Source organism: Centrocercus urophasianus, unplaced genomic scaffold (genome assembly GCF_019232065.1).
Source record: "Centrocercus urophasianus isolate 14NV4802_14NV808 unplaced genomic scaffold, USGS_Curo_1.0 seq_43, whole genome shotgun sequence".
Lineage (NCBI taxonomy): Eukaryota > Metazoa > Chordata > Aves > Galliformes > Phasianidae > Centrocercus > Centrocercus urophasianus.
The window spans coordinates 775,672-798,127 of NW_024885011.1; the positions used below are offsets into that span (position 1 = coordinate 775,672).

At 63.9% G+C, this 22,456-nt stretch overlaps 2 protein-coding genes across 2 annotated transcripts in view; both read left to right on the plus strand.

Annotated features, from left to right (window-relative positions):
- The window catches only part of COL16A1 (collagen type XVI alpha 1 chain), an 18,841-nt gene extending 737 nt beyond the window's left edge, over positions 1-18,104 (plus strand). Inside the window, exons 2-72 of the mRNA XM_042834167.1 lie at positions 370-482; positions 2,086-2,148; positions 2,232-2,349; positions 3,922-4,045; positions 4,126-4,401; positions 4,482-4,562; positions 4,733-4,864; positions 5,223-5,270; positions 5,680-5,706; positions 5,961-5,996; positions 6,092-6,118; positions 6,256-6,318; positions 6,410-6,451; positions 6,541-6,585; positions 6,691-6,726; positions 6,977-7,039; positions 7,140-7,184; positions 7,256-7,351; positions 7,449-7,487; positions 7,861-7,905; positions 8,158-8,193; positions 8,284-8,400; positions 8,482-8,517; positions 8,589-8,624; positions 8,711-8,800; positions 8,890-8,937; positions 9,024-9,059; positions 9,129-9,182; positions 9,308-9,424; positions 9,506-9,541; positions 9,648-9,755; positions 9,844-9,966; positions 10,032-10,085; positions 10,155-10,196; positions 10,314-10,349; positions 10,548-10,601; positions 10,738-10,806; positions 10,892-10,945; positions 11,020-11,046; positions 11,126-11,191; positions 11,271-11,324; positions 11,409-11,462; positions 11,565-11,618; positions 11,733-11,777; positions 11,859-11,975; positions 12,289-12,324; positions 12,439-12,516; positions 12,593-12,637; positions 12,898-12,942; positions 13,989-14,042; positions 14,146-14,199; positions 14,585-14,638; positions 14,755-14,799; positions 14,871-14,924; positions 15,043-15,078; positions 15,255-15,317; positions 15,388-15,459; positions 15,563-15,616; positions 15,711-15,755; positions 15,863-15,907; positions 16,025-16,078; positions 16,162-16,215; positions 16,330-16,380; positions 16,492-16,581; positions 16,661-16,696; positions 16,770-16,814; positions 16,908-17,096; positions 17,186-17,252; positions 17,329-17,505; positions 17,585-17,662; positions 17,746-18,104. Of these exons, the coding sequence (XP_042690101.1) occupies positions 407-482; positions 2,086-2,148; positions 2,232-2,349; positions 3,922-4,045; positions 4,126-4,401; positions 4,482-4,562; positions 4,733-4,864; positions 5,223-5,270; positions 5,680-5,706; positions 5,961-5,996; positions 6,092-6,118; positions 6,256-6,318; positions 6,410-6,451; positions 6,541-6,585; positions 6,691-6,726; positions 6,977-7,039; positions 7,140-7,184; positions 7,256-7,351; positions 7,449-7,487; positions 7,861-7,905; positions 8,158-8,193; positions 8,284-8,400; positions 8,482-8,517; positions 8,589-8,624; positions 8,711-8,800; positions 8,890-8,937; positions 9,024-9,059; positions 9,129-9,182; positions 9,308-9,424; positions 9,506-9,541; positions 9,648-9,755; positions 9,844-9,966; positions 10,032-10,085; positions 10,155-10,196; positions 10,314-10,349; positions 10,548-10,601; positions 10,738-10,806; positions 10,892-10,945; positions 11,020-11,046; positions 11,126-11,191; positions 11,271-11,324; positions 11,409-11,462; positions 11,565-11,618; positions 11,733-11,777; positions 11,859-11,975; positions 12,289-12,324; positions 12,439-12,516; positions 12,593-12,637; positions 12,898-12,942; positions 13,989-14,042; positions 14,146-14,199; positions 14,585-14,638; positions 14,755-14,799; positions 14,871-14,924; positions 15,043-15,078; positions 15,255-15,317; positions 15,388-15,459; positions 15,563-15,616; positions 15,711-15,755; positions 15,863-15,907; positions 16,025-16,078; positions 16,162-16,215; positions 16,330-16,380; positions 16,492-16,581; positions 16,661-16,696; positions 16,770-16,814; positions 16,908-17,096; positions 17,186-17,252; positions 17,329-17,505; positions 17,585-17,662; positions 17,746-17,948 (4,869 nt within the window). The 5' untranslated portion in view covers positions 370-406 and the 3' untranslated portion in view covers positions 17,949-18,104. The remainder of the gene's footprint in view (positions 1-369; positions 483-2,085; positions 2,149-2,231; positions 2,350-3,921; positions 4,046-4,125; positions 4,402-4,481; positions 4,563-4,732; positions 4,865-5,222; positions 5,271-5,679; positions 5,707-5,960; positions 5,997-6,091; positions 6,119-6,255; positions 6,319-6,409; positions 6,452-6,540; positions 6,586-6,690; positions 6,727-6,976; positions 7,040-7,139; positions 7,185-7,255; positions 7,352-7,448; positions 7,488-7,860; positions 7,906-8,157; positions 8,194-8,283; positions 8,401-8,481; positions 8,518-8,588; positions 8,625-8,710; positions 8,801-8,889; positions 8,938-9,023; positions 9,060-9,128; positions 9,183-9,307; positions 9,425-9,505; positions 9,542-9,647; positions 9,756-9,843; positions 9,967-10,031; positions 10,086-10,154; positions 10,197-10,313; positions 10,350-10,547; positions 10,602-10,737; positions 10,807-10,891; positions 10,946-11,019; positions 11,047-11,125; positions 11,192-11,270; positions 11,325-11,408; positions 11,463-11,564; positions 11,619-11,732; positions 11,778-11,858; positions 11,976-12,288; positions 12,325-12,438; positions 12,517-12,592; positions 12,638-12,897; positions 12,943-13,988; positions 14,043-14,145; positions 14,200-14,584; positions 14,639-14,754; positions 14,800-14,870; positions 14,925-15,042; positions 15,079-15,254; positions 15,318-15,387; positions 15,460-15,562; positions 15,617-15,710; positions 15,756-15,862; positions 15,908-16,024; positions 16,079-16,161; positions 16,216-16,329; positions 16,381-16,491; positions 16,582-16,660; positions 16,697-16,769; positions 16,815-16,907; positions 17,097-17,185; positions 17,253-17,328; positions 17,506-17,584; positions 17,663-17,745) is intronic.
- Positions 18,105-18,715: 611 nt separating this feature from the next.
- On the plus strand, positions 18,716-20,789 carry PEF1 (penta-EF-hand domain containing 1). The gene is made up of 5 exons (XM_042834166.1): positions 18,716-18,772; positions 18,876-18,996; positions 19,076-19,231; positions 19,387-19,530; positions 20,151-20,789. The coding sequence occupies exons 1-5, from the start codon at positions 18,752-18,754 to the stop codon at positions 20,378-20,380; spliced, it is 672 nt and encodes a 223-aa protein (XP_042690100.1). The 5' UTR covers positions 18,716-18,751; the 3' UTR covers positions 20,381-20,789.
- Positions 20,790-22,456: the final 1,667 nt, after the last annotated feature.

Below are 22,456 nucleotides of genomic sequence, written 5' to 3' on the forward strand. Positions count from 1 at the left end.
CAGGTCGCAGTGACCCGAAGGGCTTTGGACCACTCCAGGGAACCACGTGGGTCCGGGAGGCAAAAGAGAACGGAGAGTTCTTTTGGGGTCCTCAGCAGGAAGCACGTGGGGCTCTGGGGAGCCTCAACCTGACTTTGGGGTGCGTCTGAACGTTGGGGTTTGTGGGTCGGGTAGCGACCCTGAATGTGAAGTCTGGGGGGGGGGATCCAGCAGTGGGTGGGGGCCTCACTGCAGCCCCGAAGGCTGTGTGAGCTGTGGCCAAGTGACTCAGGGCCTCCTCCATGCTGGTGGCTCGCAGTCGGCTTCCCAGTGTGGGGAATGGCTGGGGCCTACCGCCCACCTGCCTGACTGCCCATCTCCCACCTGCAGGCAGCTGAGTTGACCCCGAGCTGCTGCCAAGGGCACCATGAGGGGTCTCTGGGCCGTTGTCGTGGTGGGGCTCATCAGCACCTGCGATGGGACGGAGATGCCAGCAGAAGAAGGTAAGGGGCACGGAGAGTAGGGGCACAGGGTCTGCACCCGCCAGGATGCTCCCTCCTTACCTGTCCCTGGGTGTTCAAGGAGAAGATGAGAGAGCGATGCTGGAGCCACGAAGCGTGGGGCAGAGGTGGCTGGGGGTCACCACGAGCCGTGCCGGGTCCCCACGTGCCCGCAGCACTGGCAGCAGGGCAGGCTGCGTGCTCCCTGTGCCGACTGCACGGGATGTGGGGCTTTGCTCAGCGTCCCAGCCGGGCCCAGGGCCAGCGAGAGCAGCGCCAGCGCCATTGTGGGGAGCCAGGCCGGGGACACCCCGCTCTCACCCATATCACCCCCACGGCACTGGGAACACCCTGCAGGGAGGGGGGGGGGTTTGGCCACGCTTTGGTTGCAGGTGCCGGTTGCCAGCTGGCTGTTCTGTCCTGTAGTGGAGCTGCTCGGAGGTCATGGCGCGTTGTGGCTCTGGGGTGCAAGGTGGGAAGGGATCTGGCCACAGCGCGTGGAAAGAACGGAGGCACGGGGCTGGGCCCATGCTCTGGGGAGCAGTGGGCATTGGTGGAGCCCTGGGAGTCCCCTCTGCAGTGTCCCTGGCTGTGTGTGGGGCGCGGTGTGGGGCTGGCTGTGGGGCGAGCTGCAGGCGGATGGTGGGGAGGAGCTGCTGGCAGCGAGGCCGTGGTTGCATCAGTCCTTGTGGGGGTGGAGCGGCGCTCATCCTGCTGGGGGGCGCAGGGGCTGCAGCCCCTTGGCACAGCCGGGGCAGCCGGAGGGCAGAGCACCGTTGTTGGCACGGCACTGTGAGGTCCTGGTGCAGTGTGTGGGACCCGGTGGCAATGCTACTGCGGGCCGTTAATTAGGGAAACGAGGTGGCCTCAAAGCAGGCAGTGCTGGGGGTGAGGCTCTACCCCCTGCCCCGAGCAATGATCTCAGCACCGCCTGTGCGTGGAGCTCCGCTCTGGCAGCACGATGTGCTCCAGGGCCAATGCCAGCCCTGCAGTGCGAGGGAGTGGGCAGCGATGGGGAGAAGCTGTGGGGCGCGGGCTGTGGGGACGGAGGCGGGGGATGGCCCTGCGCTGCTGCCTGCACTGAGGCACAACAAATCCCTCTTTCAATATCCTCTTGTTTCCTCCTCCATCTCGCTCCTCCCAACATCTGGCAGCATCCAGCGGAGGTGGATGAACGATGTTGGAGCGGTGATCTATCAACTCTGGGTCTGACGCAGTGCTTCCTGCCTGCCCCCATTCCCTCGGTGCTGCTCACCTGGCAGCCCTCACTCCCACCCCACGCGCCGCCAGCTCTGGGGATGCAGCAGGGCACACAGGACACCACCTCCCCGCGCTGGGTGGCCGCGGCGCCGGGCCCGTCTCCTGATGGTGATTCCAGGCACGGGGCCGGTCCAGACAAAGCACAGCTGGGGAAGGCATTGCATGCAGTGACCTCGCCGTGCGCAGCCAGGGCTGAGCTGGTGCTGCGCCCGCTCCCGGCGCGGCTCTGCTCCTGGTGGGCGCCATGCTGGAGCTGCCGTGGTGCGGGGCTGCACGTGACTCCGCTGGGAGACACTGCAGTGACACTGCGGGGAGGCGGTGCTGATGCCCTGCTTTGCCTTTGCAGGGACGCTGTGCCCACAGCTTCGGGAGGAGGATCTGGTTGGGAACAAGTATGAGAACGTGACGGGTAAGGAGATGGCGACAGGGGCCTGGTGACGCAGGGATGGGCTGCGCAGCCGCGGCGATGCCCTCACCCCCTTCGTCCGCCAGGCTTCAACCTCATTAAGCGCTTCGACCTGACGAAGATCTCCTCCGTCAAGAAAGTGCGCGGCCCACGGGGCGCGGTGCTGCTGCGGCTGGGGGCCGTGCCGCTGGTGCAGCCCACACGGTGAGCGCTGCCCCCCACTCCCAGCCCTCTCCCACCCACCCCTCCAGCAGCGCCGTGTGGGAACCCGGCCCTTCCAGCGCTGCGGGCGGCGAACGCAGCAGGACTGCGGCACCCATAGGGGTGCGGAGGTGCCGACGGTGTGCGCTGCCTGCTCTCCTCCTCGAAAGTAAATCACTCTGGGCGGTGGGGACGCAGCCAGCCCTTACGCAACCGCTGCGCTGCGGATGCTCTGTCTTTGCTGTCCTGAACTTGGCAGGCACTGCCTGGGGTCTAATGGGCCCGAAGTGCTGCACAGCTCTGAGCGGTGGGTGCGGGTTTGCTGGGGCCGTGCAGAGCCCAGCCCTGATGTCTGCATCACATCCCGTCCGCCTGTGCCTGAGGCTCTGCTCTGGCTGCGCCAACTCATGGCATCGGGGCCAGAGGCTCTGCGGGGCCGCCACGCTGGCGTGGGGACACCGTGGGGTGGAAGAGCATCCGTGTGCTGGGGAGTGTAGGAATGGGATGTGCTTTGCATTTCCTGAGTTTGGCAGTGGGGAGAAGGCTCAGAGTTTGGGGGTACCTTAGGGTGAAGGAGAGCCAGCTCCCGGCCCGGGCAGCTGAGTCCTTAGATGGCTTTTGGAGGCTGCAGGCTGGTGTTGCTCTTGGCTGGGTGCCTGGAGACAGTTCTTGGGAAAGCTCAGCGCGGGGATGGCACCGTCACCAGGCACCCATGGGTGCTCTGCTGCCCTGGCATTGCTCTGTGATGCCCAGCGAGGACGGCCCTGCGCCCCACGGAGGGGACAGCCCACTCCCACACAGCCACCCTGGTCCTGCTCCAGAGCGGCGGTTTGGAAAATTGCTGCTGTGGTGGAGGTTGGGAGCTGAGTGCATCCCAAAGCAAATAGCTGCAGTGGTGGAGCGGGCGGAGAGTGGGGCTCTGTGGCTGCCTCAGCACATTGCCTCCGTGGGAGCATCCATCCTGCATGGCCCTCAGAGTGGGGATGGCTGCCCAGGGACAAAACCAAGTGCTGCAGCAATAAACGCTCCTGGGTGCTGCACCAGTAGGATGTGTGGGGATACCCAGCACTCGGGGTATGAAGTGGGGCTGGGCCATGGGGCAGGGGTGGGGACAGAGCCCCTGGCACAGGCTGGGCTGTGTGTGGGCACGAGGATGGTCTGTCCTCAACTCTGCACGTGCTTTTGGCTGCTGTGAGGGCTGTGGGGCTGAGATGTGGGGCTGTGGAGCTGTGCTTTGGGAAAAGTGGCACTGAGGTCCGTGTCCCACCAGGCAGGAGGGAGCAGCTCTGATGTTTATCTCCTGTTCAGCTCCTGTTGCACAAGCGCTGGCAGCTCCCAGCCAGAGCCCACTTGTGTTCCAGCAGAGACACAAACAGCTCCCAGCCCCACACAGCTGCTGGTCCAGCATTGTCCTGGGGCTGCACTTCCCAGCATGGTGCTGGGACCAGAGCTGCTCCTGTCCCAGTGGGAACAGCCTTGCGGGGCTGTTTGGGACGTGGTGTTGGTGGTGATGTGGAGGCCCAGGGTTGGTGCAGATGGAGCTCACTTGGGCCCTGCTGATGCCTGTTCCTGCAGGCAGGTGTTCCCCCACGGGCTGCCCCCTGAGTTCACCTTCATCCTCACCTTGCTGCTGAAGAAGAACAGCACGGGGGAGCACTGGTACCTCTTCCAGGTCACCGACCGCCACGGCTACCCCCAGGTACGGCTGTGGGACCGTGGGATGTGGGGCCAGGGGACGGCCAGGTGCTGGCCGTGAGCACGGTGTCCCCTCTCTGCCAGCTCTCCCTGTCCGTGCACGGCCCTGAGAAGAGCCTGGAGTTCCAAGCCAGGGCGCCAGGATCCACATTTGTCAGCACTGTCTTTACGGGGAAGGCCGTCTCGTCGCTGTTTGACGGGCGGTGGCACAAAGTGCTGCTGGCTGTGCAGAGCCGCGCTGTGTCCCTGCATGTGGACTGCGGCTCCATCTCCTCCAAACCGCTGGCGCCGCGGCGGGCGCTGACCCCTGAGGGCAATGCCTTCCTGGGGCTGGATGCCGTGCGCGGGACCCCGGTGCGGGTGAGTCCCCGTGGGGTTGCGGGGTCGGGGTTTGGCGCCGGGGCCATCACCCCTCACCCCACTGCCCCGCGGTGCCGCAGTTCGACCTGCAGCAGGCGCACATCTACTGCAACGCAGAGCTGGCCCGGCACGAGGGATGCTGCGAGATCTCAGCCAGCGGGGTGAGCGCTGCAAGCAGAGCCTTGCTGGAGGGGGAACCGGGGCTGCGGGTGGCTGGGGATGCGTCGTGAGCACTGCTGCACACCTCCCCACCAGCAACGCGGTGCAGGGCGCATCCCCGTCCCCAGTTGCGTTGGCTCACAGCCCCCTGTGCCCTCTTGTCTCCCATCAGTGCCAACCTGAAGCGCCCAAGACGCGGCGTCAGGCGGAGCTGATGCAGAGCAGCAACCTCATCGAGATCTCCCCGCAGCCGCAGGGCCGGGTGTTCACACGCTGCTTCTGCCTGGAGGAGCCGCTGGGCTCGGTGAGGCGGCGTGCTGGCAGCCTCAGCGCGCAGCCACGTGGATTCAGCCTTGGAAAAGCCCTGCCTCACTTTTTCCACTGCCTGCAGAGCTGGGAGGAAGGGAGCGCACAGGAGCCGGCGGCACCGAGCGCTGGGGAGGGTGGGAGGATGGGGGGGCTGCTGGCTGCCGGTCCTGTTTGGTGGGGAGGGTACAGATGTGGGTTGGTAGCCAGGGGTGTATGGGGTGGCGTTGCCCTGGGGTGCAGCTGTGGGGTAACCCGGGGGGTGCATGGAGCAGCATCAGCCTAGGGTACAATTTCAGGGTACCCCAGGGGTGCACGCAGAGGCATCACCCCAGGATGCTCTGCTCTCTCCCCAGGAGCCAGAGAGAGAGAAGAGCAGCCTGAAGGGAGATTATGTGGAGAAGGTGAGATGAAGGTGGCCAGGAGCCCCCTGATCCCCCCTGCCCTGCTCCCACATGCCCTGTGCTGCTCTTCCTCCTCCGCCGCCTTCGGGCGGTTCTGCCAGAGCTGCTGTCAGGAAGCGGCGTGTCTGCTCCCCCGAGCAGGAATGAAGGCCCCATTTGCTCTCTGCTGCTGCTGGAGCAATCCCAACCGCGACTCAGGGCCTCTTTGTTCCTTCCAAGCGGCCACAGAGCTGGGAAACATCTCCAGCACAGCCCGTGCCCCGTCCCTGCACCGCCCTGTCTGGCTCAATGGGATCCCACTGGGCATCCCTGGGGGCTCAGGGACCCCTTGGCGTGGGCTGAGGGGTGCAGGGCGGTCTGAGCCTGCCCGATGCTCCTTCTCACCTCTGCTCCATGTTGCTTCCCACAGGGCTACAAGGGGATGTCCAACAAGGAGGTGAGGCTGGGGGCTATGGGCGGGGGGGACCCCTGGGTGCCTTCAGTCGTATATTCCTCAGTCCCATGACCACGTGCCTAAGTGGCTGCTTTGGCTCGGAGGAGCTGTGGTCAGCCACAAAGCCACAGGGACAGCCTGCGCCAGGCCATGTGCTTGCCCCCTCTGGGGCTGGAACTCTTTCCTCCATTTCCCTTTTCCCACTCCACACATCCCCACAGCTCTGTGGGTACAGATGCTCTCTCCATCTCTTGCAGTGCCCGCCCTGCCCACCTCAGACGGCTCCAACGAATGTGAGTGTCCTGGGGCTGCACGGGGTTCTGGGTCCCTGTTCAGTGTCACCTGTGGCTGTGCCAGGCGCGGTGACACTTCTGTCTCCTCTCTGTAGGTGACGCTCGGTCCCCCAGGACCCAAGGTAGGTTTGTCCCCTCCAGGACAGCTCCAGCAGGCTTTGGCTGTGGAGACCCCGGGCTGTGCCCCAGGCACATTGGTGAGGGGTGCACGTGGATGCAGGGGCAGTGATGTCACCTCTTGTCACCCATTCTCTCACAGGGCTTGAAGGGAGAGCGCGGCCTGCCCGGCACCCACGGCACCAAGGGGGAGAAAGGCGAGCGTGTGAGTTTCCCCAGCAGGGATCCCGCTGTCCCCCTGTGCCATGGGGCTCCGGAGCTGTGTCCCACTCTGAGCCACCTCCTCCCCTCTGCAGGGTGCTGACTGCGTGCGCACAGACCCCACTGGCCCTGTGCAGGTGAGACTCCCCCCCCCCCCGCCCCACACAGACCCCTTTGCCCCATCTCCAACCCCACCTCATCCCCTTCTGTCCCCTTCTGTCCCCAGTGCGCTGAGGGGCCGCGGGGCGAGCAGGGGCAGCGTGGAGAGCAGGTGAGTGGGGCTGGGGCTCCTGCTGGATGTCAGTATTTGCAGCACATCCTCTGCAAGGTGTGTGCCTGAGGGTCCTGCTCACACTGCCCTCTCTGTCCCACGCAGGGGCTGCCAGGGGTGGCCGGTGCCGATGGGCAGAAGGTGAGGATATGGGTTGAGGACATCTGGGCACAGCGTGGTGACAGGGGTGCTGGGAGCTGGGGGTGCTGATGTGGGGTTGGAGGGTTTTGCTGGGGGGATGTGGGGCAGTGCTACTGGGGACAAAGAGCAGCGCTGGGGAGGTGAGGAGATGACATTGCAGTTGTGGGGATGGAGAGCCCAAAGGCACAGAGGGGACAAAACTCTGCCCAAGGGAGGTGATGCTGGTGACATCTATCTGTCTGTCCCACAGGGCCAGAAGGGTGAGAAGGGTGACGGGGGACTCCAGGGCAAGCCAGGCCGCCCGGGTCGTGATGTGAGTAGTGCCAGCTGTGTGGCAGGCTGTGGGCACCAGCACCCCCAGACCTGCCCACCTTGTGCCATGCACGACACTCACCACGCATCCATCCCATCAGGGGCGGCCTGGAGAGATCTGTGTGGTGGGTCCCAAGGGCCAGAAGGTAAGTGGGGTCTTGGGGGCATCTGAGAGCACCTGGGAGCAATGCTGTGGACACCCCTCCTTCCCTTCCAGGGGGACCCGGGCCTCGTGGGACCTGAGGGGCTGGCAGGAGAGCCGGGGCCACCAGGGAAACCAGGCGCACCGGGGATCGGCTTTCCAGGGAAGCCGGTATGGATGCTGTGCCGTGGGCATTGCTGCAGGAGGGGCAGTGAGGGGATGCTGCCCCATGGCTGCCACACAGCTGATACCATCCTCTGCTTTTCAGGGTGATCCTGGTGGCCCCCCAGGTCCAAAGGGAGAAAAGGTGAGTAGAGGGGGATGGGGGGTGCCCACTACCTCCTCCTGCCTGAAGGGTCAGTGCGCGGCTCGTGGGACCCTCTCTGGTTGTGTCATGGTGCTGTGGCTTCGCTGGGGGCTCATTCAGGGGAGTGGGAACGCCTTGCCTGGGAAAGGGCTGCTCAGGAGGTACTGAGACCCCTCTGTGGGGGCTTGGCAGCTGCTGGGGTCGCCTGTAATAGCTGGTGCTGGGGAACATGGAAGAGGGGCTGGTTCCAATCCCTGATTTATGGAGCTGGATGGGAGTGCTGGGGAGGGGGGAGGATGCTGGGTTGGGGGCATGGAGCTGAGGAGCTGCAGCTCCCAGTGTGCCAGGCTCACACTGTGACTTCTGGCTCCAGGGCAGCTCAGGAGCTCCTGGACCAGGCGGATCTCCTGGGACACCCGTGAGTACCGAATGCTGCACTTGGAGCCAAACCGGGGTCACAGACGGGTTTCTTGGCGCAGGGTTGGGGCTGCTTGGCCCGAGCCCTGAGTGGGATCCAAGCCCAGACATAAGAAGGGTTTGGGATGGCCAACAGCCTTGCTGGGGGCTGGGATGGACCCCACAGCAGCTGGGGGTTGGAGGTGCTGTGTGCAGGCAGACAGACCTCCAGGAACCCAATGCCCTGTTGCCATCTGCTGCCTTCCTCCTGCAGGGACCACGTGGTGTCCTGGGGCCCAAAGGAGACAAGGTGGGTGCAGGGTGCTGGAGGCTCCAGGCTGCTCGGAGCCCCTTGGGGAGCCCCCTCCCCTGGGCTGTGTCTCACTGTCCCTGTTTGCAGGGTGAGCCGTGCCAGCCGTGCCCCGCTCTGCCCACAGGGATGCTCAGCACTGCGGGGCTTCCTGGAAAGCCTGGACCCAGGGGGGAGCCCGGGACTCCTGGCAAGGATGGAGTGTCGGTGAGTCGGGCTGTGATCTTGTGGGAGGGCAGGAGGGGGATTTTGTCTCTGCAGCTCTAAATACTGCCTCTCCATCTCCAGGACAGACCCGGCCCTGCAGGACCCAAAGGGGACAGGGTAGGTGATGCAGGGCTGAGCGTGCTGGAGTGGGACAGCGCTGAGCGTCAGCTCCTCTCTTTCCTTCCCAGGGAGACCCTGGCATCAGTGGGATCAAAGGAGAGAAGGTGAGTGTTCGTCCTGCTCTCCCCTGTCCCGCTGTCCCTTTGACTTGCCCCACAGACAGTCTTACAGCCCCCCATGCCTCTCACAGGGGGACTCCTGCCTGTCCTGTGACACCCGTGTCCTCGCCGCGCTGCTGCGGGAGCCCCCCGAGGGGCCTGAGAGTGAACTGGGATCACTGGTGAGTGCATGGGGCTGAGACCCCCAGCCCCACTGGGACCCCATCCCCATGCTGCTGTGGCTGTGTGTGTGACCACACGTGCTGATCAGCAGGACAAAGCAATCCTCCCTGGGCTGGCTGGCATCAAAGGCGAGAAGGTGGGTGACTCCACAGCCCCCTTTCTGCCCACTCCATGGGCTCAGGGAGGCTGCCTGACCCAGACCCCGACCCTGCTGTCTTGCAGGGAGCTGGTGGCCAGGAGGGACCTGCAGGCAGACCGGTGGGTAGGGTGCGGGTGGGGGGTTTGTGGGGGTCTGTGAACTCTGCAGGCTCATCTCTTCCATCGCAGGGGCTCCCTGGGAGCAAGGGTGATACAGGCGTGCAGGGGCTCAAAGGGGAGAAGGTGAGTGCTGCGCTGTGTCCCCAACCTCCCTGCCCCATCATTGAAGTGTCCCCGTGCAGGTGGGCCCTGGGATGAAGCTGGGGGTCAGTCCCCATGCCCGGCTCTGAGCACGCTGTGCCCCGCAGGGTGAGCCGTGTGGGCAGTGTCCCTCGGCTCCACAGGCACTGGAAGGGGCAGCAACAGTGATGGCTGTGCCTGGGGCACCGGGACCGCAGGGCAGGGATGGTGCTCCCGGAAGAGCGGTGAGTTCCCCCAGTGTCTGAGGGATTCCTGTTTAGGGGCCCAGGGATGCTCTGGCCTCATCAGTTCCTCCATTCCCACAGGGCAAGCCTGGTGATGCTGGCCAGAAAGGGCAGAAGGTGAGATGGTATGGGGTGGGGACGCAGAGGGGGCTGTGGACCCCGCTGTCCATGGAGCTGGGCAGTGCTCCCTGCGCTGTGCCAGCCATCGCCTTCTCTTTGCCAGGGGGACGTGGGCAGCCCTGGGGACCCAGGCACACCGGGCACAGATGGACTGCCAGGGCTGTCGGGTGAGCCGGGCATCAGGGGTCCGGCCGGCCCCAAAGGAGAGAAGGTGAGGACCCTGCGTTGGAGTGGCTCAGAAGGAGACCCTCGTCCTGTCACCCCATCCCAACCTCCCCTCTCTGCTCCCTCCTCCTCAGGGAGACGCCTGCGAATCCTGCCCCACGCTGCAGGGGCGCTTCTCAGACGTGATCGGCATCCCGGGAAAACCCGGTGCCAAAGGGGACCAAGGAGCTCCGGGCATCGGGCAGCCGGGCAGAGCCGTGAGTGCCCCGACCCACAGCAACCCGCCAGCACCGAGCCCCGGGGTGACCACGCTGTGTTGTAGGGGAAGCCGGGGCTGCCAGGGATCCGAGGTCCCGCTGGGCTGAAAGGGCTGCAGGTGAGTGGGGCCATGGGGGTGGGCGATGGGGGGGCTCTCAATGCCTCTCACTGCCCCTTGTGTCTGCAGGGTGAGCCAGGACCACCAGGCATTGGCAAGCCGGGACCACAGGTGAGCGCCTGCCGTGCTGTGCCATGCTGTGCTGAGCCATGCCGTGTTGTGCCATGCCGTGTTGTGCTCTGCTTTGCCAGGCAACTCTGCCACCTTTCTCCCTCTCTGTTTTTCCAGGGAGAGCCCGGGAGCGCTGGAGAGCCTGGGACCCCCGTAAGTGTTATTCTGGGCTCCTCAGCACTGAGATGAAGAGTCTCCAGTCCCACAATTCCTACACCTCCCCCATGCAACATCCCTGTGTCGATGGTGACAGCACGGTCCTGGCTCTGGAGTGGCCTTGAGGACAGTGCTGTCACTGCTGCTGGCTGAGTGGGATGGGTGGGGAGAGTTAACGGTATCTCCTGTCCCCAGGGACCCCCAGGGCCCCAGGGACCTCCAGGAATGGCAGCAGAGAAAGGAGCCAAGGTATAGGAACATGGCACTGAGCTTTGTCCCCCTTTGCTGCCTCACGTTCCTGTGCTCTGGCAGGGCTCTGCCACTGTGCACCCCCAGCTCTCTCTGCCCCCCTTTGCCCTCAGCTCCTGCTGTCCTTTCTCTGCAGGGATCTCCAGGGCTCAAAGGTGCCGTGGGCCCCCCTGGGCCACCAGGGATCAGCGTCACTGGGCCACCAGTAAGTGCAGCCCTGAGGGGGACATCGCCATCACTGTCCTCTTGGTGCTGGGCTCTGAGCTTCCTCATGCTCCTCTTCCTCTCAGGGCCCCGAAGGGCAGCGGGGGCTCCCCGGGGTGCCTGGCTCCAGTGGGATGCCGGTAGGTGTGGGATGCGGTGGGGGCACAGTGGGGCTGGGGGCCACCTGCTGACATCCATCTGTGCTTTTCTGCAGGGAGAGAAGGGTGCCCGGGGCGAGAAGGTGAGCGGGTGCTGGGGTGAGGATGGGGCTGCACCTCTGCCACCTTCCACCACTCTGCTCTTGCTCCATTTTTCTGCAGGGAGACCCCGGGGAATGTGCGTGCCCCCCCAGCCCACGCCAGGACCCCAACCACACTGGGATGCCGGTGAGTGCCATGGCTCCCATCCCCATTCCCACAACTCTGTGCCATCCCACCAAGCATCCCTCCTTTCTCTCGGCCCCAGGGAGCCCCAGGACTCTGGACTGGGACATCCTGGCAGCCCCAGCCGGGTCCCCAGGTGGGTGCAGTCCCTGCGTGTGGCACAGCTTCCAGCTCACACTGCTTCACTGCTCATTTCCTTGTCTGTTTTGGGGTGTTGTAGGGTCCTCCTGGAGCGCCTGGTCCCCCTGGTCCTCCTGGTGCCCCGGGCCGCCAGGTAAGTGGCAGAAAATGGAAATGGTGGAGCGTCCAGTTGGACACATCCTAGCCCTCACTGGGCAAAGGGTTTCAACAGTCAGAGCTCTCTCCTTGGCTTTAGGGGGTCCCAGGACACAACGGATTGCCAGGGCTGCCCGGACCAGCAGGAGACCTGGTAGGTGGTGGCTGTTCTGGGCACAGTGCCCCGCAGGCATCTGTTATGCATCCCTCCCACTTCTCTTCTGCATCCCTATGCATCCCTCCTGCATCCCTCCCTCGTATCTTGCAGGGACCATTGGCCATCATGGCTGAGAGGAACATCGAGGTGCTGAAGGTGAGAGCTTGGGGTGGGACCTGGGGTCACACCACCCTCTTGAGCCCCTCGGGGAGCTGCTGACCCCCCGCCTCCTCCCAGAACATCTGTGGGGACTGCGTACAGCTGCAGGCGGCCTTTGAAGCACCCAGAAGCTTCAAGGGGGAAAAAGGAGACCAAGGCATGCCAGGAGCGCCCGGCAACGAGGGCTGTGCTCGTGTGAGTATTGGCACGGCTCCCACCTGGGACTGGAACACCTTGGGTGAAATGCAGACATGCTCCCGAGCACCCAGGCATCAGCTTGTGCAGCAGGCGTGCAAAGCAGCACTTGTGCAAAGCAGCACTTGTGCAAAGCAGCACTTGTGCAAAGCAGCAGGTGCTTGCAGGGCTGGGCAGGCTCTGGGCACGCTTCCACATGCAGCTGGCACAGGGTGCCCCGTGGGGACATGGGCTGATCCTGTACAGCTTGGGAGCAGAGGGTGCTGAGCACTGCTCCCAGCTCAGCCCCCGGTGACTCTGGGTTTTCTTGCAGTGCTTTGCCCAGTTCCCAAGAGCTGAGGAGGCTCGGGTGAGTGACTCAGGACATGGCCCTGCTCTGCTGGGCTGCTTGGCAGGGTGCTTGCTGGGGCTGGGTGCCGTTGGGCTCCTGATGCAGGTGCTGACGTCGGTGCCGTTCCTGCAGGGTGACAGCCCAGACACAGACTGCGGTGAACCCGGGCTCCCCGGTGCCCCAGGTGTCCCGGGTGAGAGAGGCGAGCAGGTGGGTGCCCCTGGAGCTGGAGTGGGGCCGTGTCCCCATGCCGTGGTCCCATCTGATGGCACCTTTCCCTCCCCAGGGCTTACCAGGACAGCGGGGACCCCCAGGGCCACCCGGGCCCATCGTAAGTAGCCATGCTCAGAGGCGGGGGGCTGCGTGGGCATCATGTCACTGCACTTTGAGTCGCCAAGGAAGGACCTGGTGCCCTGCCATGAGGCCACGGTGACAGGCAGCGTGGAGCAGCGGCACGGAGATGGAGCAGGACCCTATAGAGCTGGGCTGGGGCTGAGCTGCCCCACACCGCCTGCTGTGTGGCACACTGAGGGCTCAGCCCAGGCCCCGGTGGGCGCTTCCAGGCTGTGACCTCCCCATTTCTCCCCTCAGGGCCCCCCAGGCTTTCCTGGCACGCCTGGCGCACCTGGACTGCCCGTAAGGACCCAGCAGGGCTCCGTTCTGTGCCGTCTGTCGCTGCTTCTTGGTTTGGCTGTGTCCCCATCCCAGCTTCCCGGGAGCAGCCACAGCACGGCTCTGCCCTTCTCCATTCCCCACATCTCCATCCATTCATGCCTTCCATCTCCATTCAGGGGCTCTCACTGGTCTAAGGCTCATCGCCCTGAGCTCAGGGTGCAGCTCCCTTCTGCCATCCGTGCTGGGTCCCACACCACGTGCCAGGAGGGTGGGACAGCCAGCAGCCAGGCACATCATGGTGCAGCCACGTGTGTGCGCTGGGTGCAGCCGGTGGTCCTCAGCCCGCCTCTCTCAGGGCCGGGGGGATGCTGCCATGCAGCCAGTGCGCTCGTCCTCACCTTCCCCTGGTCCCCAGCTCCTCCAGGGTCAGCCAGCATCCACCGCCATGTCCATCTGCATCTTCATCATCTTCATCCTCATCCTCCTGTCATCCCCACTCTCAGGAAGTGTCTGTGGGGTTGGTGGCAGTCCCACTCCAGTGGCTCTGGGAAGATCCTGCCCTCCCCTCATCCTGCTCCCATCCCCTCACCTGCTAACGTCACCGTAACGTCACGGTCTGTGTGGGTCTGTGTGGGTTGTCGCTCTGTGGTGTCAGCCTGTCCCGTCCAGACTCCACTGTGTCAGCACCACGTAACCACCACTAACCCCCCCTGCAGCCTGTGCCATCGAGCCCAGGGGCTGCTGGCTGTCACCTGTGTCTCTTGTCACCTGTGTCACCTGTGTCACCATGCCTCATGTGCTGCAGGAGGATGGGCGGCACTGAGTGCCCTAACCAGGCTGGAGCTGTGCTCCAAAAGGTGTCCTGCCTGTGGGCACCCCTGCACAGTGCCTTCCTGGCTGGGCTCCCTGCAGACCCCCAGGGTCTGCCCTGGCACTGGGGGGTGGCACAGGTGGTGGTGCCCCTACACCCAGTGTGTGCGCAGGATGTGCACAGCAGAGCTGGGGGGCAGAGCGCAGCTCTTGGGGGTGCAGCCCCCCTGCAGCTCCTCTTTTCTCCCCCTCCAAAGGGTCTCCAGGGGGAGCGAGGCCCTGCTGGGCTGGCTGGAGCCAAAGGGGAGCCGGTGAGTGCCATGGGGGGGAAGGCAGGAGGGGCTGGGGGACACCGCTGTCCCTGCGCACCTTCCTGGGGTGCAGCTGGCTCAGCACCACCCTCCCCCTACACAGGGACCCCCAGGACAGCCTGGCTATCCTGGTGCCACAGGCCCTCCTGGCCTTCCTGTGAGTAATGTGGGGAGCCCTGCAGCATGCACCAGCCCCCTGCCACCTCCTGTGTCCCCATGCCCCCCTCTCATGCTTGCTTGGGCCCCCATGCTGCCAGGGACTGGTGGGCGGTCAGGGGACCTGAGTGGGCACTGAGTGCCACATCCCTGCAGGGCTCACCCCTGCCCCGTCTGTCCCTTGTCCCAGTGTCCCCAGTGCCCTATTGATTCCCTCTACTCACTGTGCCCCCCCACCTACTGTGCCACATCCTTTCCCTCCATCCATCCCCGTGTCACATTCATGACCCACCCACATCCTGTGTCCCATCCCCTCTCCATGTCCCCTCAGTGCCCCGTGTCCCATCCATGCCCTGTGTTCCCGCTCCATCTCCTTCCTTCTTCAGGGCATCAAAGGTGAACGAGGCTACATGGGCCCACCGGGGGAGAAAGGGGAACTGGTGAGTGCAGCGCTGTGCCCAGCTGTGTGGGGCAGAGGGGTTGGGGGCTCATCCGGATGCCCCCTCACTGCGGCATTGTCGCTGCTTCTATTTGAGCCCTGCTCTCCCTTCCCCAGGGCCCCCCAGGCTTGGATGGTCTCCCCGGTGCCATGGGGCCAGCGGTAGGTGCGGGGCTGTGGGGAGGGGGCGGTGGTCCCAGGGACCCCAAGGGGCTCACGCTTGCTGTCTGCAGGGACCGAGGGGTGAGCGCGGGCTCCCAGGCGGTGCTGGTGAGAAGGGCGATCAGGTGAGATCCCCAGGTGGCCGAACCCATCCCTACAGCCCCTTCCTGCCAGCCTCGTTCCCTTTGGGAAGAGGATCCATGGCCATTGGGCAGGACCCAGCTCAGCTCTGTCTCTCCACAGGGTTTCCAGGGCCAGCCTGGCTTCCCAGGGCCACCTGTGAGTACATCCTGTAGGGCAGGAGTCGATATCTTCTCCCTGGGCACATGCAGTGGGACAATGCAAAGAGAGCATCCCTGTAGCAAACCCACTGCAGTGAATTTGGGGATGAAGGGATGCACGAGAGGGGATGGGGGATCTCATTCATCCCTGGGGAATATTGCTCTCCTCTTCAGGGTCCCCCCGGCTTCCCAGGGAAGGTTGGCCCTGCTGGGCCACCGGGACCTGCGGCAGAGAAGGTGAGTGCCATGGGGACAGGAGCGGGTGGTGGCACCAGGGGACACCCTGACCCTGGTGTTGTTCTCACAGGGCAGCGAGGGCGTGAGGGGGCCCACAGGGATGCCAGGGCCCCCTGGACCCCCTGGACCTCCAGGCATTCAGGTAAGGGCTCCCCCTGCCTATCACAGTTGCTCCTGTTCCTGTGCTGGTCCCTGAGGAGCCGTTCTGGGCTCGTCACCCCCAAATCCCTTCCTTGTCCCTGCAGGGCCCTGCTGGCTTGGAAGGACTGGATGGCAAGGATGGCAAGCCGGGGCTGCGGGTGAGGCGTTGGGGTGTGCCAGGCTCTGAGGGCAGCACCACCCCATAGCCCCTGGATGTCCCCAGCCCATGTCTGTCTCTTTCTTTCTCCATAGGGTGACCCCGGCCCCCCTGGGCCACCAGGAATGATGGGTCCTCCGGTGAGCGATGGCTTTCCTGGTGCTCGCACTGTCCCACATGCTGCACCAATGTCACTACTGTGGCAGGTGCAAGTCCTGACCCCAACCTACCTGTCCTCTCCCTCCAGGGCTTCAAAGGAAAACCGGGGCACCCGGGGCTGCCTGGACCAAAGGTCAGTGGCTGGGGGTCCCTCGTTGTCCCCAGAGCAGTGGTCATCCTGCGGTGCTGACAGCCCCATGGGAGGGTCTCCATGCACTGTGTTGCCCATCCCATCCCTTTGTCCTTGCAGGGTGACTGCGGCAAACCTGGTCCTCCCGGGAGCACGGGTCGTCCCGGGGCGGAGGTGAGAAAGTGGGGAGGGGGCAAAGGAGCCCTGTGCTGAGTGATGGGACCTGCGCCCTCCCTTCATCCTACTGCCTCCTGCAGGGTGACCCCGGCCCCATGGGACCCCAAGGCCGGCAGGGACCCCCGGGACTCATTGTAAGTGGCTCTGTTCCCTTGATGTGCACCGGGACGGTGTAGGGAGTGCTATAGGGCTGTGTCCCCAAACCGAGGCGCTCTGTCTCCTGCTGAAACCCCTCTCTTTGTCCTCAGGGCCCCCCTGGCAGCCCGGGGCAGCCGGGTCCCGCTGGTCTCGCTGGAGTGGTGAGTACCTGTGGGGCTGCCCTGTGGTCCCCCAAGCGGCAGCAGGATGGAGACAGAGATGGGGACAAAAAGTGGTGGCCATCCCCATCTCACACTGCATCCACACCACAGGGGATGAAGGGTGAGCGTGGCTCAGCGGGGGACCGAGGTCTGCCAGGAATGCCAGGACAGCCAGGGCCACCAGGACACCCAGGGCCACCGGTGAGAGCAGCGGGCGGGCACAGGGGACTGCGAGCACTGCGCCAAGCACACCTCACATCACCTCACTTTCATCCCACAGGGGGAGCAGGGGCCGGATGGACCCGTTGGTAAAGAGGTACAGGAGGGGCAGTGAGTGCTGGGGTGCCCCTGGGACAGCCCCACCGCCCCACACCTCTCTGTCTCCCCAGGGCCCCCCAGGAAAGCCTGGCACTGCAGGACCCGCTGGCCAGAAGGTGAGGTCTGCCACAGCTTCCCCATGGCGTCCCCAGCCCTACACCACATCGGGGGTGCCACGGTGAGAGCTCTGCTTCTCTGTGTCCCCACAGGGTGAAGCCGGGTCCCCTGGAATGCGAGGGTACCCTGGGGAGAAGGGCCGTGCTGGATCACCTGGGGGGCCAGGAAAGAGTGGCTCCATGGGCCCCATAGGGCTGCGGGGTCCTGCAGGAGAGAGGGGTCCCCCCGGCTCACCAGGACCTGCGGGCAGCCCCGGGCTGCCAGGACCCCCTGGGATGATGGTAAGCAGGGGGCAGCCGGGGGCAGGAGCTCCGACTCCGAGGCTCAGAGCCGGGGCTCAGCAGCCGTGTCTTTTCCATATCTCCTCCAGGGTGATGTGGTGAATTACGATGAGATCAAAAGGTTCATCCAGCAGGAGATAAGCAAGATGTTTGATGGTAACGGGGGTGATAGGGGCAAGGGCTGGTGCTCCTCCAGTCCCCCCAGCCCCCGCTGAGCCGCCTGTCCCCACAGAGCGCATGGCATACTACACCTCACGGATGCACTTCCCGGTGGAGATGGTGGCAGCCCCAGGCAGACCAGGTCCCCCGGGCAAGGATGGGCTGCCTGGCCGGCCGGGACCCCCAGGATCCCCAGGGATGCCAGGGCAGATTGGCAGAGAGGGGCGGCAGGGTGTGCCAGGCATGCGGGGTAGGTGCTGCCCCCCGTGTCTCCAAGCGCTGGGGTGTCTGCTGTGATGGGGGTCTGACCGTTCACATCTCTCCTCCAGGGGAGCCGGGTGCCAAAGGAGAGAAAGGGGAGAAGGGCATGGGGCTGATGGGGGACAGTGGCCCACCAGGACCCCCAGGTGACTTCCCCTTCCCTCTCCATGTTCCTGATGATGCCGTCAGCTCGGTGCCACCTTCCTCCATCGCTCTCTTTGCCTTCCAGGTCCCCAAGGGCCACCAGGCTATGGGAAGATGGGCCCTCCAGGCCCCGTGGGGCAGCAGGGCATCCCCGGCATCCCCGGTCCCCCAGGTGCCACGGGGCCACCGGGCAAAACGGGGCACTGCAGCCCTGCTGAGTGCATGGGCGCTCTGCCCATGGAGCAGCCACTCTTCCAGCCCAAGAATGCCAAGGGTCCCTTCGGCTGAGCCGGCCCCACTGCTCCCCACTGCTGCTCTTATTCTTGCCCCCGTTTTCCAGGGGGCTGCGCCGGTCCCGGGGCTTTGGGTGCTGTCCGGCTCCGCGGGTGGGTGGTTGTTGTAGGGCAGGTGGATCCTGCCCAGCCGAAATACAGCCGTGCTGCTGCCCCACACCTGCACTCCTCTTGTGTGGTGTCTCGTCTGATCATCCTGTCCCCATCCCTGTCCCTGTCCCCAGCCCTGTGCATGGAGCTGAGGCCAGCGCCCTGCTCCTGCCTTTGATGATGGTGATGGTAGTGATGATGACGATGGTGATGATGGCGATGATGACGATGTGATATTGACGATAGAGATCACAGAATATCCGCCATTGGTCCCATAAGAACCACCATAAGAACCAATTGGTCCCATAACAACCCGTTAAGTCCAACTCCAGTGATGATGATGATGTGGCTGATGGCAATGATGGTGGTGATGGTGATGGCTGTGGTGGGGGTGATGACGGCAATGGTGACAGGGATATAATGTTGATGGTGGTTCTGGGCCTGATGCGGGGGGAATCCTGCACTACTGGGGGCCCTGGAAGCTCCCCGGAGGTTTCCGTCCGTGCTCCCGCGGGCTCCCAACCCTGTGAGCCCCACTCTCCCCCACCCAACATCGCCGCTTTAAGCCTCTCCGTCACGTGATCCACATCACCTAGGGGGGCGGGACCTCCGGGCTCATCCGCGGGGCTCGACCAATAGGAGTGGGAGACGCCCGAGACGAACGGAAGAGGAGCGAGCGGGGGCGGAAGCGGTGCCGGAAGCGGAGTCATGGCGGGGTTTCCGGGGCAGGTGCGGTGCGGCGCTGCGCGGGGCTCCGAGGCCCGGCTGGGGAGGATCGAGGCCGGTTGGCCCGGCGCTGCCCCCCCCGACCGAGCTCTGCTCCCATCCGCAGGGCTACCCCGGCGCGGGTCAGGCCGGGCCCTACTCCGGAGGCCCCTATGGCGGCGGCGCAGCCCCCGGGCAGCCCTACGGAGCGCCCCCGGCGGGACCCTACGGAGGAGCCGCTCCTGGAGGTGAGCGGGGAGCGGTGCTGAGGGGGAGGAGGCCGCGCGCTGGGCCGGAGCCGGAGCCGCCGGTGCCGTTTTTCCGCAGGCGGCGCTCCGCAGGGCGTGGATCCCGAGGCCTTCGCCTGGTTCCAGGCGGTGGACGCTGACCGCAGCGGTTACATCTCGGTGAAGGAGCTGAAACAGGCGCTGCTCAACTCCAACTGGTCGGCGTTCAACGACGAGACCTGCCTGCTGATGATCAGTGAGTGGGGGCCGCTCCCCTCCCCCCCCCCCCCGGGCCGTTCCATGTGGGCGCACCGGGGGGAGCGCTGGAGCCAAAGCGCGGTCCTGGGCTCCCCCGGAACGTCGGTGCTTTCTCCTCACTGCCCCGTGTGTGCTTCTCTGCCTTCCTGCCAGACATGTTTGATAGGAGCAGGTCGGGACGCATGGATGTGTACGGCTTCTCAGCCCTGCTGCGCTTCATCCAGCAGTGGAAGAACCTCTTCCAGCAGTACGACAGGGACCAGTCGGGCTCCATCAGCTTCAGTGAGCTCCAGCAAGGTGGGTGAGGGGCTGAGGCACCACACTGAGTTCCCCAGGGAGCACTGCCTGCTTGGTGCTAATTTGTACCCCAGCATAGAATCGTTAAGGTTGGAAAAGGTCTCTGAGGTCATCTGGTTCAGCTGCCAGCCCATCACCACACCACTAAACCACATCCCTGAGTGCCACATGTCCACGTTTTGTCAACACACCTATGGAGGGTGACTCCACCGCTTCCTGGCAGCCTTTGCCAATGCTTGATCACTCTTTCAGAGGAGATTCTCTTCCTAATAGCCAGTCCACTGACCTCCCTTCCCTGCCCAGCCCCATTCCTGCTGTTGGTTCTCTCTGAGCTTCCAGGTGTCCCCTGCATCAGGCTGAACCGGCCACAGTGTGAACTTCCTTAGGGAAATCCCTTCTTTGTTGCCCTTCCTGATGGCACATGACTAAGCCCTGCGTTCTGGGAGGAGCTCTTGGGTGTGTGCTCAGATGGAGGGGAAGAATGTCTGGAATTCCTGCCTGGATTTGGTTCCTCTCTCTTGAGGACCCTGCCTGCACTCAGAAGCCCTTCAGGAACACGCTTTGGGAGGGCGCTGTTTCCCTTCTCGGAGGGGTTTAATCTGTGCGTTTCTCACTCCCAGCGTTCTCCCAGATGGGCTACAACCTGAGCCCCCAGTTCAGCCAGCTGCTGCTGTCCCGTTACGCCCAGAGGTCCTCCAACCCCACCATCCAGCTCGACCGCTTCATTCACATCTGCATGCAGCTGCAGAGCCTGACGGAGGCCTTCCGTGAGAAGGACACGGGGATGGCGGGCAGCGTGCGGCTGGGCTACGAGGACTTCCTCACCATGGTCATGACACGCATGTTGTGAGGCCCGAGGCCAAGGCGGGTGGTGGCCGTCCTGCCCCTCGCTGTGCCCCCCGTGCTGCAGGAAGGAGCACAGGGCCCCGCGCCCTGCTGGCAGCTCCCTGCTCCCATTCCTCCTCCCTGCTGGATGGCGGCGGGTGCCTCTGTGCTGCGGGGCTGCGCCACAGCGTGTGACAACCAAACTGGGGGTGTCTGTGCCATGCTGAGATTCTGTGCCGTGCCTCTGGGAGCGCCTGGATCTTCTGCCAGCCTCAGAATCATAGCAAAACCCGGGGCCGCCTCGTGCTGTTGGCAGGCAGGATTGGGTCCCCCATTGCCAATGTCTGTACTGATTTCTTTCTGCCTGTGGAAGCCAAGCTTGGAAACGGTTTACAGCTAATTTTTGTAGCTCTAATAAAAGACCTCTGGCACCATTTCCTGGCTGGTCTGTGGGGCGATGGCTGCACGGCTCAGGGAAGAAATGCTGTCGTAAATCTGAGATACGGCCACAAAAGTGCAAATCGTCACTGAAAAGGTTTGGGTTTTTTTTCTTCCCTGTGCCTCCAAAATGATGTTTGTGTAGTTATTCTTTTAATTGGCCTTTAATTGTGCACTGAACGTTTTGTGACGGCTGCGTTTCTTTTTGTGGGGACAGAGGATTTTGTATGAAAGGGTTAAAACATTATCTGGTGCTTTTAGGAGAAATAACAAAGCTTATTTTTCTCAACTTCGGCCCCAGGTGGGACTTTCTGAGCGCCAGTAACCATTCCCAAAATATTTGGAGTTGTATTCTGGTGAGTAAAGCTGTTCCTGCTCTATTTTTGGAGCTGACTTTTGTGCCTTTTCAGACAAGGCTGCGGCTCGGGCCAGCTGGCAGCAGGCGCACAGCAGGGTGTGTGTGTGTGAGCGTGCGCCCCTCCCGTCCCCGCACATCGATGTATCCGCATATATGTGTAAATATCGCTGTGTGCATCGGGCCGATGTTTACATGGAGCTCTGTTGTGTTTACGTACGGCGCTGCAGGCGTTGGATGCAGGGCGGGCTGCAGCCACCAGGTGGCGCCGCACTCCGTGTTGGGGCCCAGCCAGCGCTCGGAGACGCGAGGAAGAAAAGGAAAACAGTGAAAGAGAGAAAATGCGGATGGAAAGCGTTCAGCCGAGGAGCCAAAGCGACGCTGAGGGCCTGCTGTGATCCCCGAGAGCTCAGGGCGAGGTGCAGCTGCATGGGTGCTAAGTTTGGGTGCTGAGCAGGAGGGGTGCAGCATCCCAGCGCCCCCCTGAGCTGGGCAGGGGGAAAGGTGAGAGTGGAGGTGTGGATATCAGCTGGGTGTGGGCGCAGGGAGGGATGTGGGCACGGGGTGGACGTGCAGAAATGAACGGGAACCCGACGGCTGGGAGCGGGGCTGAAACGGCGCTTCGAAAGACGAAAAAGAAAGGTTTGATTTCCAGATCAGTTGTGCAAGCTGTGCTAAAGATCCCAGACCGTGACGTTTCCACGCTGCAAATGATCACTTAAAAATTGTTTTAAAAATAGTTTTAAAGGGCCGAAGCTGTTCATAGTGATGGAGGTGAACCTGCCTCAGCAGGGGGACGGAGGAGCTGAGCTGCAGGGCTCCCTTCCACCCCCTGTGATCCTGTGGGTACAGAGCTGAGCACAGCAATGGCACGGCACAAGGGTACCAGCCTGGAGGTGGCCCCCACCTCCCCCCTAAAGCTGCTGCTGCCCTCCTCAAACCTCAAACCCTCCCCCAGAGCCTCACGCCCGCTATTCCCAGCACAGGGACGGCGTGCTGGCCGTAAGTCTGCGCCTGCCCACAGCCCCTCCGGCCCGTGGCTGAGGTCACTGTGCTGACAAAACAGGAAAGCAGACAATGTGGTCCTTATCAGCCCCACGCAGCCCTTCCAGGTGCTGACCCCGGGATGGGGGTGGAGCTCAGCCTGTAACCATGGGGCTCTTGGGGCAGCGGGGCCACGCGTCCCCAGCCGGGGTGGGGGAAGGAGCTGCACTGCATGGGCAGGAGGAGACTTCGAGGAGTTTTATTTACAAATAATAAAAAGCAAAATAAATACAAAAAAAAAAGACTTAAAAGTACAGCCTGGGG

Coding starts and splice junctions, on each gene's coding strand:
- PEF1 (XM_042834166.1), top strand. CDS start 18,752: ATGGCGGGGTTTCCGGGGCAG. Junction 19,232..19,386: donor GACCTGCCTGCTGATGATCA/GTGAGTGGGGGC, acceptor CCTTCCTGCCAG/ACATGTTTGATAGGAGCAGG. Junction 19,531..20,150: donor CTTCAGTGAGCTCCAGCAAG/GTGGGTGAGGGG, acceptor TCTCACTCCCAG/CGTTCTCCCAGATGGGCTAC.